We start from the raw sequence: 13,651 nt of genomic DNA, 5'->3' as shown, positions 1-13,651 counted from the left end.
GGGACTGAACATTTTTTTCCTGTGAATTACCTGTTCAAGTCCTAAGGCCTTTTCACTATTGAGATATTAGTCTTTTTTTTTCTTTTACTAATTTTTAAGAGCCCATTATATACTAATAACACTCACTCTTGCCTTACAATGAAATTATTTTTCCCAATTTGTCCCTTGACTTTTAAACTTCTTTGCCACCCACTAGTTTTAAATATTTATGAATTTTATGCTCTTTTCTTTTTTTTGTAATTCTACATTTTTTTTCTCAATTTTATTTATTTTTTTTGGCTGCATTGGGTCTTCATTGCTGTGCACGGGCTTTCTCTAGTTGCGCTGAGCGGAGGGCTACTCTTCGTCGCGGTGCGCAGGCTTCTCATTGCAGTGGCTTCTCTTGTGGAGCACAGACTCTAGGCATGCAGGTTTTAGTAGTTGCAGCATGCGGACTCAGTAGTTGCAGCACATGGGCCCTAGTGTGCACAGACTTCAGGAGTTGTGGCGCGTGGGCTCAGTAGTTGTGGCTCGCAGGCTTAGTTGCTCTGCAACATGTGGGATCTTCCTGGACCAGGGATTGAACCTGTGTCCCCTGCATTGGCAGATGGATTCTTAACCAGTGTGCCACCAGAGAAGTCCCTACATTTTTTGGTTTGAGGGCCTGCACCATTTTACATTCCCACCAGCAATTCACAAAGATTCCAATTTCTCCACATGCTATTTTCTGTGTTTTATTTTTATAATAGCCGTCCCAATGGATGTGGTAGTATCTCACTGTGGTTTTTATTTGCATTTCTCTAATGTTAATGATATAAAAGCACATCTTTTCATGTGCTTATTGAACATTTGTATTTCTTCTCTGGAGAAATGTCTATTCAAGTCCTTTGCCCATTTTTTTTTTTTTTTTTTTTTTTGCGATACATGGGCCTTTCACTGCTGTGGCCTCTCCTGCTGTGGAGCACAGGCTCCGGACGCGCAAGCCCAGCGGCCATGGCCCACAGGCCCAGCCGCTCCCCGTCATGTGGGATTCTCCTGGACCGGGGCACGAACCCGTGTCCCCTGCATTGGCAGGCAGACTCCCAACCACTGCACCACCAGGGAAGCCCCTTTACTTTAAAATAGGTTTGAGATTTCTTAAGTCTATGCTGATGAAAGATGATGCCAACAAATTCACTTATCACCATACATAAAGTTAAGCTTTCTAAATCTCTTTCGCATGAGATCAAAAACAGTCTGCTCTTAGAAGATCCCCAAATGCTATCTCTTCCAACTCTTTAAAAGCCAGCTTCTGTTTCTCCAAGAAGCGAAATACATTCAATATTGCAAAAAAGCACCATAGGTATCTGAAACGCAAAATAACCGGCAAGCCACATTCTTTTTCACAGAATTAGCAGGCATCTATCACCTGTTTCTCAGATTGTTTATTTCCCTGTTTCTTTTTTTTCACTGGCAGGATGGTCCAGAACCTCTATTTTGCCTTTTCCATCTTCTGAATGAGGAAGCTTAATGGTATCGATGGTGACTTCACCTTCAGAAGAAGCGCTATCATCTTCATCCTCAGATTCTGAACTGTCCTCTGAATTGTCTTGTGAATTCTCTTCTGAACTGTCCTCTTCTTTTGAATCAGACTGATTCATCTCAAACAAGGCCACATCCTGCAAAACACCACCATGTGGGAAATTTATTTCAGGGTAGTTCCCTAAAAAGTTACAATAACAACTTTGGGAAGGGACCAACCTTTAGCCCAAGAAGCACGCAGGACAGAAAACGTTCTTTTTTTTTTGGCTGTGCCACGTGGCTTGCAAGACCTTAGTTCCCCGACCAGGGCTCAAACCCAGGCCCTCAGCATTGAAAGCATGGAGCCCCAACCCCTGGACCACCAGGGAATTCCCCTGGACAAGAAAAGTTCGTAATACAATATGGCACTATTATTCTTTCAGTTGCCAGAGTCTGCCATAATGATTTATATTTACTACAAGTCTAAAAAGTCCCCCACAACCGAATTCTATATATCCTGATTATATTCAACACAATTCACTCAACAAATATTAACAAGTATCAACATGAACCAGGTACCACACTAGTGGCTCAACTACAACAAAATCCTGGCCTTTGTGGAACTTATGTTTTTGAGGAGGAGTTGGCAAATCACAGCCTGCAGGGCAGACCCAGCCCACTGCCTGTTTTCGTGCAGCTCTGAGCTAAGAACGGTTTTTACACTTTTCAGTGGTAGAAAAAACTAATCAAAAGAGTAATATTTCATGAAACATGAAAATTATATGAAATTCAAATTTCGGTGTCCGTAAATAAAGCTTATAAAACTTGCCTATTCATTACATATCATCTGCAGCTGCTTAGACACCGAAATGGCAGAAATGAGTAGTCACAGCAGACACAGTAGGGCCCACAAAGCCTAATGTATTTACTATATGGCCCCCTACAGAAAATGTTTGCTGACTTCTGTTCTAGTTGGGAAAGAAAGACAATAAACAATTACACAGAAAGCATAGTGTAGGGCAGTGAAAATTAAAAACAATAAAAGCCAATGATAGAGCCACCGAGAAGGCCTCTCAAGGTGACAGGTGATGAGAGATGGAAGGAGTCAAGACGCAGGAATCTGGGGAGGGGCATTCTGCAAGGAGGGAAAAGGCCCGGAGCAAGGAGATGGAGTCTGCAGTGCAGTCACTGAGGGTCCTTGGTGGGAGACAAGGTCAACAGAGAACTGGAGGCAGGATCACACAGGCCCACGAAGGACTGTGAATTAATTAGAAACGTGATGGGAAGCCCCCTGGTTCCCAAACTGCGGGCCACACATACTGGGTGAAGAACAGACTCTGGGAAGAAAGGGTGGAAGCAAGAAGACTGGCTGGGAAATTACTGGGATAATCCAGAGGGGAGACCGTAATCACCTAGAGAAAGGGTAGTGGATGCCGTGTGGAAATGGCTGGATTAGGGATGTGTTCTGGAGGCAGAGCTGCCAGATCTGCTGATGAATCAGATATGATTCTTAACAGTGGTGTCAGCGCTGTCCAGACACGAGTGTTATACAGGGAATTCCAGTGTAGAAATAAGATATGAGCCTAAACTGAGAGACAGTTTTCACATGCGGCTTATGTGATCAGTTATTCTGTTATACACATCATTTACTTTTGCATTCTCAATGAATCAGACTATGATTACCTCTTTTGGGCCTTAGATGGGAAAATAAGAAAAAAATCCATTTAGAACACTTAGTAAATAAATGCTTCAAGATAACAAATGTACTATTTGACTTGAAAAAGCCTTCCTATGATGCTGAATTACTAAATTCCTAAACTTCACCCAGGGAAGCTTACTGACCTATGAGATCCTTAATCATCAAATGACCGAGTATCTCTGCAGTACTGGAAACATGAGCTGACTTTGCAAGAAGGAAAAAAACATGCAGAATTAAAACTAAAAAGTTATCTTTTTCAGGTGATGAGGCATACTGGTAATTTTACATTATGAAATGAAAACAAAGCATAGTTACCATCTGTATAACTTTTTCGAGCGTCTCGTCAATATTTTCAATATTGAAATGACCAGGTGGTGCAGCTGCCATTTCTTTCCTTAGCTTTTCATTTGCCTGAGCCATCTGTGGGAGAAAGCTCTGTACTTGGTCCAATACTAAAGAGAGAAAATATAGTTTATCAATATTTATGTTAGTATTTGGCCAAACTTCAAATTTTTAAATCCAGAATTTCCTGTAAAAACACTTCCAGATTTGACAGGAATAATAACAATAATTATAATAAAATCTTTCAAATTCCTTCCGTTTTGCAAACTCCCATCCTCTCCTGAATTCTTAAAACGGTAGGACTACACAATTCAGCAATTATTTCTCAATGTTTTGTGTTTCTCATATATGCCCAGGACTGGAAATTCCTAGAAGGCTGGCATTCAACAAACAGTAACTGAATAACTAGGCAGTAGGACTTAATAGTTAAATGCACGAGGCTCCGAGGCTTTGGAGTCAGACCGACGATGTTAATAATAGAACCCCAGTACCACCTCTTATCTGAGTTACCTTGGGCATGTTAATGAAGCAATGGCTGTTTTTACCTGCCCAGCATATGTTCCCCTTTCTTCTGATAATATAACGATGACTTTCCTTTTAAGCTCTGTCACTCTTAGTCACTCTTGTCCCTACCCCATTCATGCCGACGTGTTCCACAACCTTGGCCACTGTGATTTGGTTTAACGACACTGTGATCTGTCAGGCCAATCAAGATAACCCTGGGACTCTGGTTGGAACTGTTGAGAGAAATATCCCTTCTTTCCGAGTAAATGACTAAGTGAGCTGCTGAATGTAAGCCTGGAGCTGCTGATAAACTGGCCCACCTGCCACCCGTCGGGGAAGAGCTTGTTCTAGATGAAGTCAACACCTAGGTAAGCAGAACTAAGAGATACAGAGCAGAAGATCCCAGATGATGCCAAGCACCTGGATGCAGATGTACCTGAAATCACTGGGGTATTTTTCCCCAACAGAATGAGCCAACATCGTTTGGCTGAAGGCAATGTGAACTGGGTTTCAGTCATTTACAACCACAGAAGTCTAACTAATACGTTTAATTTAACCAATCAAAACCTCAGTTTACTCACCTGTAAAACAGGGATGATAACTGACAGGCACTATGGTAAGCACAGGGGAGTCAATAAACAAGGGATTTCTAATTTCTTTAGCTCTCAAAAGAGGCCCGGCACATAACTATGCACATCATGGGCTCTCAGAACTCCTTAAGTCACTGATACAACCATAGAACAGCAGAAATGTCCAGAGGATGGAAGAAGAGAAGAAAGTCGAGGTGAAGGTCAAGAAATGGCCTTTAATTGTGAAACAGGACGGCTGGAAGGATTCCAGATGGCATACCCAACTTGGAAAAGAGTTTGGCAATTTTTTCTTTATTAAAGAATACTTTTCATATGACCCAGAAATTCCACTCAGAGATATGTACCCCCGCCAAAATAAAAACCTATGTCCACACAAAAGCTTGGATTTGCATGGGGAGCCACCATGCAGTCATTTTAGCTGTTGTAGATTTAGTGCATACTATAGTTAAGTTCCCCTCTAGGAATATTCATGATTTCTTAGTTTATAGACATGATAACTTCATGCATCATTTACATTGTTTTTACTACTTCTTGTCTTTCTTTTTTTTTAAACATTCAGAGTGAATTACACAGAACCTGAGTATTACATGAATGCTACCTGAACAAAGTCTGAGTGGTCTATGAGCGTGTAGTACAGCAATATGACAGAGTAATTAATCAAGAGAACTGGCCCTGTTATGAGTAACATTTACTATTTAAGTAATTATGTCCAATTTAATGGGCTCTGGTAGTGTTTTCCCACACATGAATATTGAATTCGGGACTCAGTAACCTCTAGAAAAATTTCCCATGGAGATTAACAATAATTGGTTTTGATTTCCAAAAATCCATCCCACAAGGATTTTTTCTGGGCAAGGTTACCCTCTTAAAGCAGGGGAATAATGTATTATCCCTGTGCACTGAATTCACAACGTAATTCCCAAGTAAGACTTGCTCGGCTTCACTCTCTGTGGTTTGATATCTGACAACAAAGGCAGGTACTGTCCCATCAAATAAGCGCTTAATTAGGCAGAATTTCACATCACAGAGGGTTCTTGAGAGAGACAGAAAGGAAGAGAGAGAGAGAGGGAAGAGTACTTACGGGGACTCCTCTCTATCCGAACTGTTTGAAGAGTGGAATTCTTTCTGGAATTAGGCTTGGAGTTGATAAGCAACCTGTCCCATATACCTGCAAACACACATACTTCATTTACTATAGCGTAAAGAAATAGGAGCCTGCAGCAAACTTTCCAAGACCACCCTCAAGCCCTCAGGTTTTGACCATTCGTTCCTCACTTCCCAGCGCATTTTTTAAAAAAAAGAAGCACTCCAAGTTCCATTACAACATTTTAGTTCTGCACACAGATCTCCCCTTTCTTAAATCTGTCTCCTACATCTCTGCGTCACCAATGCCAGGTAATAAATGAACACTGAACTGCATCTTTCTGGGTCAGAAACCCATCAGTGACAAATGTGGGTCGGCAATGACAGAACACAAGAAGCAGCACAAAGTACCATAAGGGTTAAGTGAAGCCAGAAATGGTTTACCAGCTGCATTATATTGGACAAATTACCTAAGCTTTTGGGACATTAATGTCTTCGTTTATAAAACATGCCTGCCAGGTTAGTTCCCCCTCAGTAAAGATGTCCAACCTAGACAACACAGCTCTTTAAACTTCCCCACTCCCAACTCCATCTATTCAGCCTTACATTCACAACTCCTCAAATCAACCCAACTCTCCAGCCCATCAGAGAACAGGACTTGTCTTTCAAAACCCAAGGCTTTGCGCACCGTGTTTCCAACACCTGGAAAGTCTCTTCACTCCGGTGTAAAAATCCCATTCACCCTCAGAGCAGCAGCTCAACATTCCTTGCTTACTACCTTAGACCTAGCAACTGGATTAGTGCAAAGAGCATGGGCTCTGGAGCCACGCTGATTGGATTCAAATCTCAGTTTTGCCACTTCCCAGCCACACGATCTCCAGCAAGTTACTCATCTGTATGATACACCAGGTCTCAGTTTCCTCATCTATAAATGGCGATAACAGAGCCTTCTACACAGGGTGGTTGTGAGGATTAAATTTGTGAATTCATTCCTGGGGCAAAGCAGGCACTAAGAAAGCTTCGGCTATTATTATTATAACTTCTTTGGATGCTCTGGATTCTCACAGACTCTTTTCTTCAAAATAATATTTAAGGAGAATATGCCCAAGACCTTATGTGTATTATTCTTCTCCAAAAAAAAAAAAAAAGAAAGAAAAGAAAAACAAATTCTATAGATACTACTACTTCTATTTTCCCAATGTAAAAACTGAGGCGTTGGGAATGTAAACAACTCTCCTAAAGTTCCATAGCGAATAACTCGTGTGGCTGGGATTCGAATCCTTGCTTTTTAATTCTCTATTATGGTGTCTGAAATCCTGTGCGGATTTCCTGTACCCGTCTTCCTCTAAAGAGAGGCATTAAGGGGGCTCTGTGGGCATCTGCGGAGGAAGGGTGGTTAATACTCATCCGCTCCCCTTACCAGTCAACTGCTGGGACCCAGAGCCGACCCTAAGGCCGTCCCCTTAGGGGAGGTGTCTTGCTGTGGCGCTCGGCAGTGGGCGCTCACCGCGGTGCGGGATACAGGAACCACGCCCAGGCCCGAGGCCGGGTGCGCGCCCCCCACCGCCCGCTCCCACACCGAGTCCTGCGGCCACCCCCGGGGGTCCCTCGGTGGGGCCGGGCCTGGGCAGGGAGCCGCCGACCGGTCCCCGGCTGCTCCGGCAGCGCAACCCCTGCCGCACGTGCGCGCCCCACGCCGCCGCCACCCGCCCGTCACCTCCGCGGCCGCCGCTGCCCGCCGTCAGCAGCTCCCTGGACACTGAGACCCCGGAGCCGTCCCGGGAAAACGACGAACAGCTCGCGTCGGACTGGGATTCGCCGTGGGCCTCCATGCTGCTCGCCCGTCTTTAGAGCAGCCCCTCCAGCCCCGGATGCCGGAAAAAGGCTGGGGAAGGGGGCGGGGCCAGGACTATGATTAGAGGAAAGTCGGGGGGGCGGGGCGAGGGCGGAGCGAGGGTGGCCTGCGGCGAGGGCGGCCCCTAGCAGAATGAGGAGGCCATTCCTATCGTGGGAAAAGGAAGGCGGAGGGTCTGGAGACCCTGTGATTGGATGAAGAGCTGACAAGGCTGGCTTTTTAGCTAAACCTGAAGAGCGTACGGTAGGGCTGCCCTCCTTTTCATTTATTTTTTGTTTAAATTGTGGTTAAAAAAAACACATAACACAGAATGTACCATCTTAACTGTTTTTACGGGTACAGTTCAGAAATGTTAACTCTACATTGTTATGTAACTGATCTGTAGAATTTTTTGCAAAACTGAAACTCTATATCCACTGAGCAACCTCCCCATTTCTCCCTGACAGCCACCATTTTAACTTGTTTCTATGAGTTTAACTACTTCAGATACTTCATATAAGTGGAATCATACAATATTTGTCTTTTCACAACTGGCAGATTTCACTAAGTATAATGTTCTCAAAGTTTATCCATGCTGTGGCAAGTAATAGTATTCCCTTCTTTTTAAAGGCTGAATAATATTCCATTCCATGCACATACCACATTTCCTTTACCCATTCGTCCCTTGATAGCTGGGTTGCTTCCTCCCGGATATTGTGAATAATGCTGCAATGAACATAGGTATGCAAATATATCTTTGAGATACTGCTTTCAATTCTTTTGGATTTATACCCAGAAGTGTGATTACTCACTGTATGGTAATTCTATTTTTAACTTTTTAAGAACCTTTGTACTGGTTTCCATAGTGACTGCACCATCTTATTCCCACCAGTAGGGCATAAGCATGCCAATTTCTCCACATCCTCACCAATGCTTATTTTCTTTTTCTTTCTTTCTTTCTTTCTTTCTTTTACAGTGGCCATCCTAGTCAGTACGAGGTGATAACTCATTGTAGTTTTGATTTGCATTTCTCTAATGATGAGTGATGTTGAGCATCTTTTCATGTGTTCACTGATCGTTTGTATATATACTTTGGAGAAATGTGTATTCACATCCATTGCCCATTTTAACTCAGATTGTATGAGTTATTTACATATTCTTATCAGATATATGATAATGTTTTGGAGACATAAACCATTATGAACATACAAGGACTCAGGAAATATTGTTCCCATATTCTTTTTAAAGAATTTACTAGAGAATACGATTCAGAAAATAATTGGAGAAATTCACCTTAATTTTTGGTGGTGAGCATTTTACAGTAGAATTGGGGAGAAACAGTGAGAATAAGGTTGAAAGAATAGTATTTATTTATATAGGTTTTGATAATACGGATATAACACAAATATGAAAAATGAGGAGAAAGCAGAGACTATATGAAGAGAAAATCTGGCTTTTTAAAAACTGGGACTAAAAGGGTAATACTTTAAGTTAGTTGCTGGGGGTAAAGGAGAGAAGAGAAAGAGGAGATGACTTGCAAATTACAATATTGTTCATAGTGGTAAGACAATATAAAAAAGGGGGGGACTGAATGGTATTGAGTAAAGGTATTAGAACAAAATAAATATATTCCTAAATACCCAAATTAATTAGATAGAGAGAAAGAAATAAAACAGACTTCATAGTAAAGACTTTATATGATTATGACAAAACTGAAGCAAAGCATATCAATTGTATCAATACATGCAATAGGGCTTAACTGACCTATAAAAAGAAAAGGATTTTCAGAGTGGATAAAAAGTCAGTATCCAACTCTATGCTGGATAGAAGAGACTTACCTAAAATATAAGATTAAAATGGTAAAAATAAAAGGATGGTGTTTTTAAAAATTTAAGTGTACCTGTTATATCTATAACCATTCTAAATAAAACCTAAATTTAAAAAAGAGTGCGGGGGATCAAAGCCACAATGAGATATCACCTCACACTTGATAGAATGACTATTATGAAAAAGACAAGAAACAGCAAGTGTTGGTGAGGATGTGGAAAAAAGGGAACACTTGAACACTGTTTATGGAAATATAAATCAGTGCAGCCACTGTGGAAAACAGTATGGAGGTTCCTCAAAAAATTAAAAATAGAACTATCATATAATCCACCAAGTTCACTTCTGGGTGTTTATCTGAAGGAAATGAAATCACTATCTCAAAAATATATCAGCACCTCCATATTTTGCAGCATTATTTACAATAGCCAAGACATGGAAACAACCTAAGTGTCTATCAACAGGTGAATGGATAAAGAAAATGTGATACTTATATAAATTCAGCAGTATAATGAAGGAAATCTTCCCATTTGTAACAACGTGCATGGACCTCAAGGTCATTATGCTAAGCAAAATAAGTCAGACAGAGAAAGACAAATACTGTGTGTTCTCACTTATATGTGGAATCTAAAAAAAAAAAACAATAGAACACATAGGTACAGATTGGTGGTTGCCAGAGGATAGGAGTGGCAGTGGGTGAAATGGGTGAACTTCTAGTAAGATAAATAATTCCTGGAGATGTAATGTACAGCATGGTGGCTATAGTTAACTATACTGTCTTGTATATTTGAAAGTTGCTAAGAGAATAGATCTTAAAAGTTCTCATCACAAGAAAAAAATTTTTAAGTGTGTGAGGTGATGGATGTTAACTTATTCTGGTAATCATTTTGCAATACATACATATGTCAAATCATTATGTTCTACACCTAAAACTAATACAATGTTATATGCCAATTATATCTCAATTAAAAAAAAACAGGGTCATGACTTTATTATTAGACAAGCAAGAATTCAGCCTTGTTCCCCCTAAAAAGAAACAAAAAGACACTTTATAATGCTAAATACTGCAATTTGCAAAGAGAAAACTATCATTAATATCCATGTGCCCAATAAAACAGCAACAAGTATTATAAAGCAAACTGGAAAAGAATGCAAAGATAAATAAGCAGAAACTCTAATAATTGGAATTTTTAACACCCTTTCAGAACAGAATAGACCTAACTGGACAAAAAATTTGTATGGATACAGAAGACCTAAACAAAATTATAAACAAAGTAGATCTAATAAATGTAAACACTGAATCCTGATAATAGAGATTAAACTTTCTTCTAAGTCACATGGAAAGTTCACCAAATTGACATATTATAGTCCACAAAGAAAATTTCAATACATTCCAAAAATGTAAATGATATAAGGGGCCTTCTGTGATCACAATTCTATATAACTGGCAAATAATGACATTAAAAAAATCTCTTCCACCTAAAACTGTAAAAACACACTGCTAATCAATCCTTGCATCAAGAGGAAATAGTGAAAGTGAAACTGTGTCCCCCAAAAGCTAAGTATTGAAAAAGTCAAGAAAATGACAAACCACTAGCTAACCTAAACCAAAATAGGGAGTGGAGGAAGGTTTGAAGGTATAAACATATGAAATAAAAGGTAATGGAACAATAACCATAAAATCAGAGGAAATATATAAAAACTTATAAACACTACTTTGCACAACTCTATGCAAATAAAACTGAAAACCTGTATGAAACCATTTGAAATGGTTAATGTTCCATAAATATATAATTTACAAAGTTTCCCCAGAATCAATAGCAAGTCTAAAGAGAGCAATTTCTATAGACGTTACAGAGAAGGTTTTCAGAGCTCCCACATAAAAACACCATGCCCAGTTGGTTTTACAAAGGGATTTCTATCAAACTTTTAAAGATCAGATAAATCTAATGCTACTTAAACTACTTCAGAGTATGGGAAATAAAAGGAAATTTCCCAAGTTCTAAGAAATGAATATAGCATTGATACCCAAACTTCACAATGACTGTACAAAAACGAAAATTAGGGACTTCCTTGGTGGCGCAGTGGTTAAGAATCCACCTGCCAATGCAGGCGACACGGGTTCGAACCCTGGTCCGGCAAGATCCCACATGCCGTGGAGCAACTAAGCCTGTGCACCACAACTACTGAGCCTGCGCTCTAGAGCCCGCGAGCCACAACTACTGAGCCCACATGCTACAACTACTGAAGCCCGTGCACCTAGAGCCCATGCTCCGCAACAGAAGAAGCCACCGCAATGAGAAGCCCGTGCACCGCAATGAAGAGTAGCCCCCGCTCACCGCAACTAGAGAAAGCCCGTGCACAGCAACGAAGACCCAATGCAGCCAAAAATAAATAAATAAAATAAATAAAGTTAAAAAGAAGAAGAAAATTATACACCTGGCTTAACTGGGTTTCCCTAGAAAGCCAATCTAGAGGCGAGGTTCAAGTGCAAGTAGCTTGGGAGCCAGAGGGGGAAAGAGAAACGAGGAAGGAAGGGAACCAATAATGTGTTACTGTCAAGCAAATTGTGGCTAAGGGCAACTGGAACTTAATCCTGCTGGGGAATTCCCAGAGTTATCCTGGGTGAGCCTAGGTATTTATCCACCAGCTCATGTTAGTCATTGGTTGAGGGCTGCTCCAAGGGGGTGCAAATTTCCCAGCATTTCTGGCCTGCTCCTTGCTCTCTAGTTAAGTGGGCTCCACTGGCCAGAGAATATCTTCAGGCAAAGAGTTGTAAATGCTGGTCATTGAAAACTGGGCAGATGTGTACACAAATAGTAAGTGCCAGCATGGTATGGGTAAGGCACTGACAGCCTTTATTCAAGACCAGTCTTAATTATGAATACTGATGCAACAAATTAAATATTAGCAAACAGAATCCAAGAGCACATTAAAAAATAGATGCCATACAAGAGATGCTGATTCCAGGAGAAATTAGTATATTTATTAAAATAGTAGTATAGTCATTAATATAATACATCAGTTTAACAGAATTAAGAAGAAAAATCACATAATCATCTCTATAGATGTTAAAAAGATGTTTGACAAAATTCAACATTCAGTAAGATGAAAATTGATACCCATTATGCATGATAAAATGTGTATACCTCTGCCCCCAAATCAGCATTTAACTTAATGGGGAAATACAGGGCTTTCCTGCTGAAGTCTCTAGACGAAGTACAAGGATGTTCAGAGTCTTCACTAGTACCTAAACACTGAATCGGCAATGTTAGCCAAAACAGTTACATAAGAGGAAACAGTGAGAAACAAGAATTCGAAAGCGTGAAGTAAGACTATTTCTAGATGCAGATGTTATGACAGTATACCAGGGGGTGGGAGTGGGGGAGGCATCAGAAAAACTGCTACTAACAAGAGAATTTGGTAAAGTAGCAAGAAATAAAATAAACACACAAAAATGCCACCCAGTCTGAAAATATAGTGGAAGGGAAAACCCATTTATAAGAGGAATAAGATAAAATACCTTGTCATAAACTTAACAAGAAATCTGCAAAAAATGTATGAAGAAAACCATAAAACATTCTGGAAATATAAAAAACAGATTTCAGTAAATGGAACGATATAACATAGATAATCCATGGTCTTGGATAGAAAGATTCAACGTCAAAACATGTCAATCTCCTAAAGTACACTATGAAATTTTCCCAATCCTAATATAAATACCAAAAGATATTTTTTTCTCTTTGAAAGATTATAAAGTTCATACAAAAAGATGAACAAACAGTAGCAGCAGGGAGACTCTGAAAAGGAAAAGCTATAGTGGGAAGGGGGAGCTACCCCTGGTAGATATTAAAAACATAAAGTCTGCATAATAATTAAAAACAGTATTGGTACACAAACAAAAGAGGGGACAAAAAAGAAAACTCAGAAGGAGATCCCAGAGCACTGGGAAATTTGGTGTAGATAATGGGAGCATCTCAGATCAGTAGGGAGAAGATGGGCTTTTTAATAAGTGGCATCGGAACAAAAGAATAGCCATTTGGGAAAAAAAGGGAAATTTGCATCCATTCCACACACTATGCATCCAAATAAATTCAAAATGTATTAGAGATTCAAATTTTAAAAATGAAACCTTAAACGTACTGAGAGAGAGAGAGAGAGAGAGAGAGGGAGGGAGGGAGAAAACATTTTCTTTATAACTGGAATCGATGGGGAAATTTTTCTTAACTATCATTCAAAATATAGAAGCAGTAAGAGAAAAGATCCATGATTTGACTATATAAAAATTCAAAAATA

General features: G+C 40.1%; 2 protein-coding genes across 2 annotated transcripts in view; one reads left to right on the top strand and one right to left on the bottom strand.

The window, feature by feature from the left end:
- Positions 1-1,388: 1,388 nt before the first annotated feature.
- Positions 1,389-7,569, bottom strand: NOPCHAP1 (NOP protein chaperone 1). Its single transcript, XM_082636879.1, has 4 exons — positions 7,415-7,569; positions 5,696-5,782; positions 3,494-3,630; positions 1,389-1,637 (listed from the first exon to the last, which is right to left on the bottom strand). The coding sequence occupies exons 1-4, from the start codon at positions 7,527-7,529 to the stop codon at positions 1,404-1,406; spliced, it is 573 nt and encodes a 190-aa protein (XP_082493005.1). The 5' UTR covers positions 7,530-7,569; the 3' UTR covers positions 1,389-1,403.
- A 203-nt stretch (positions 7,570-7,772) lies between these two features.
- Positions 7,773-13,651, top strand: part of SLC41A2 (solute carrier family 41 member 2) — a 152,401-nt gene continuing 146,522 nt past the window's right edge. The window contains exon 1 of the mRNA XM_082634448.1: positions 7,773-7,795. The gene's annotated coding sequence lies outside the window, so the exon portion shown is untranslated. The remainder of the gene's footprint in view (positions 7,796-13,651) is intronic.

The sequence above is a fragment of the Mesoplodon mirus genome (genome assembly GCF_964341445.2).
Source record: "Mesoplodon mirus genome assembly, chromosome: 11".
Taxonomy (NCBI): Eukaryota; Metazoa; Chordata; class Mammalia; order Artiodactyla; family Ziphiidae; genus Mesoplodon; species Mesoplodon mirus.
This window is presented reverse-complemented; position numbering and strand designations above follow the sequence as displayed.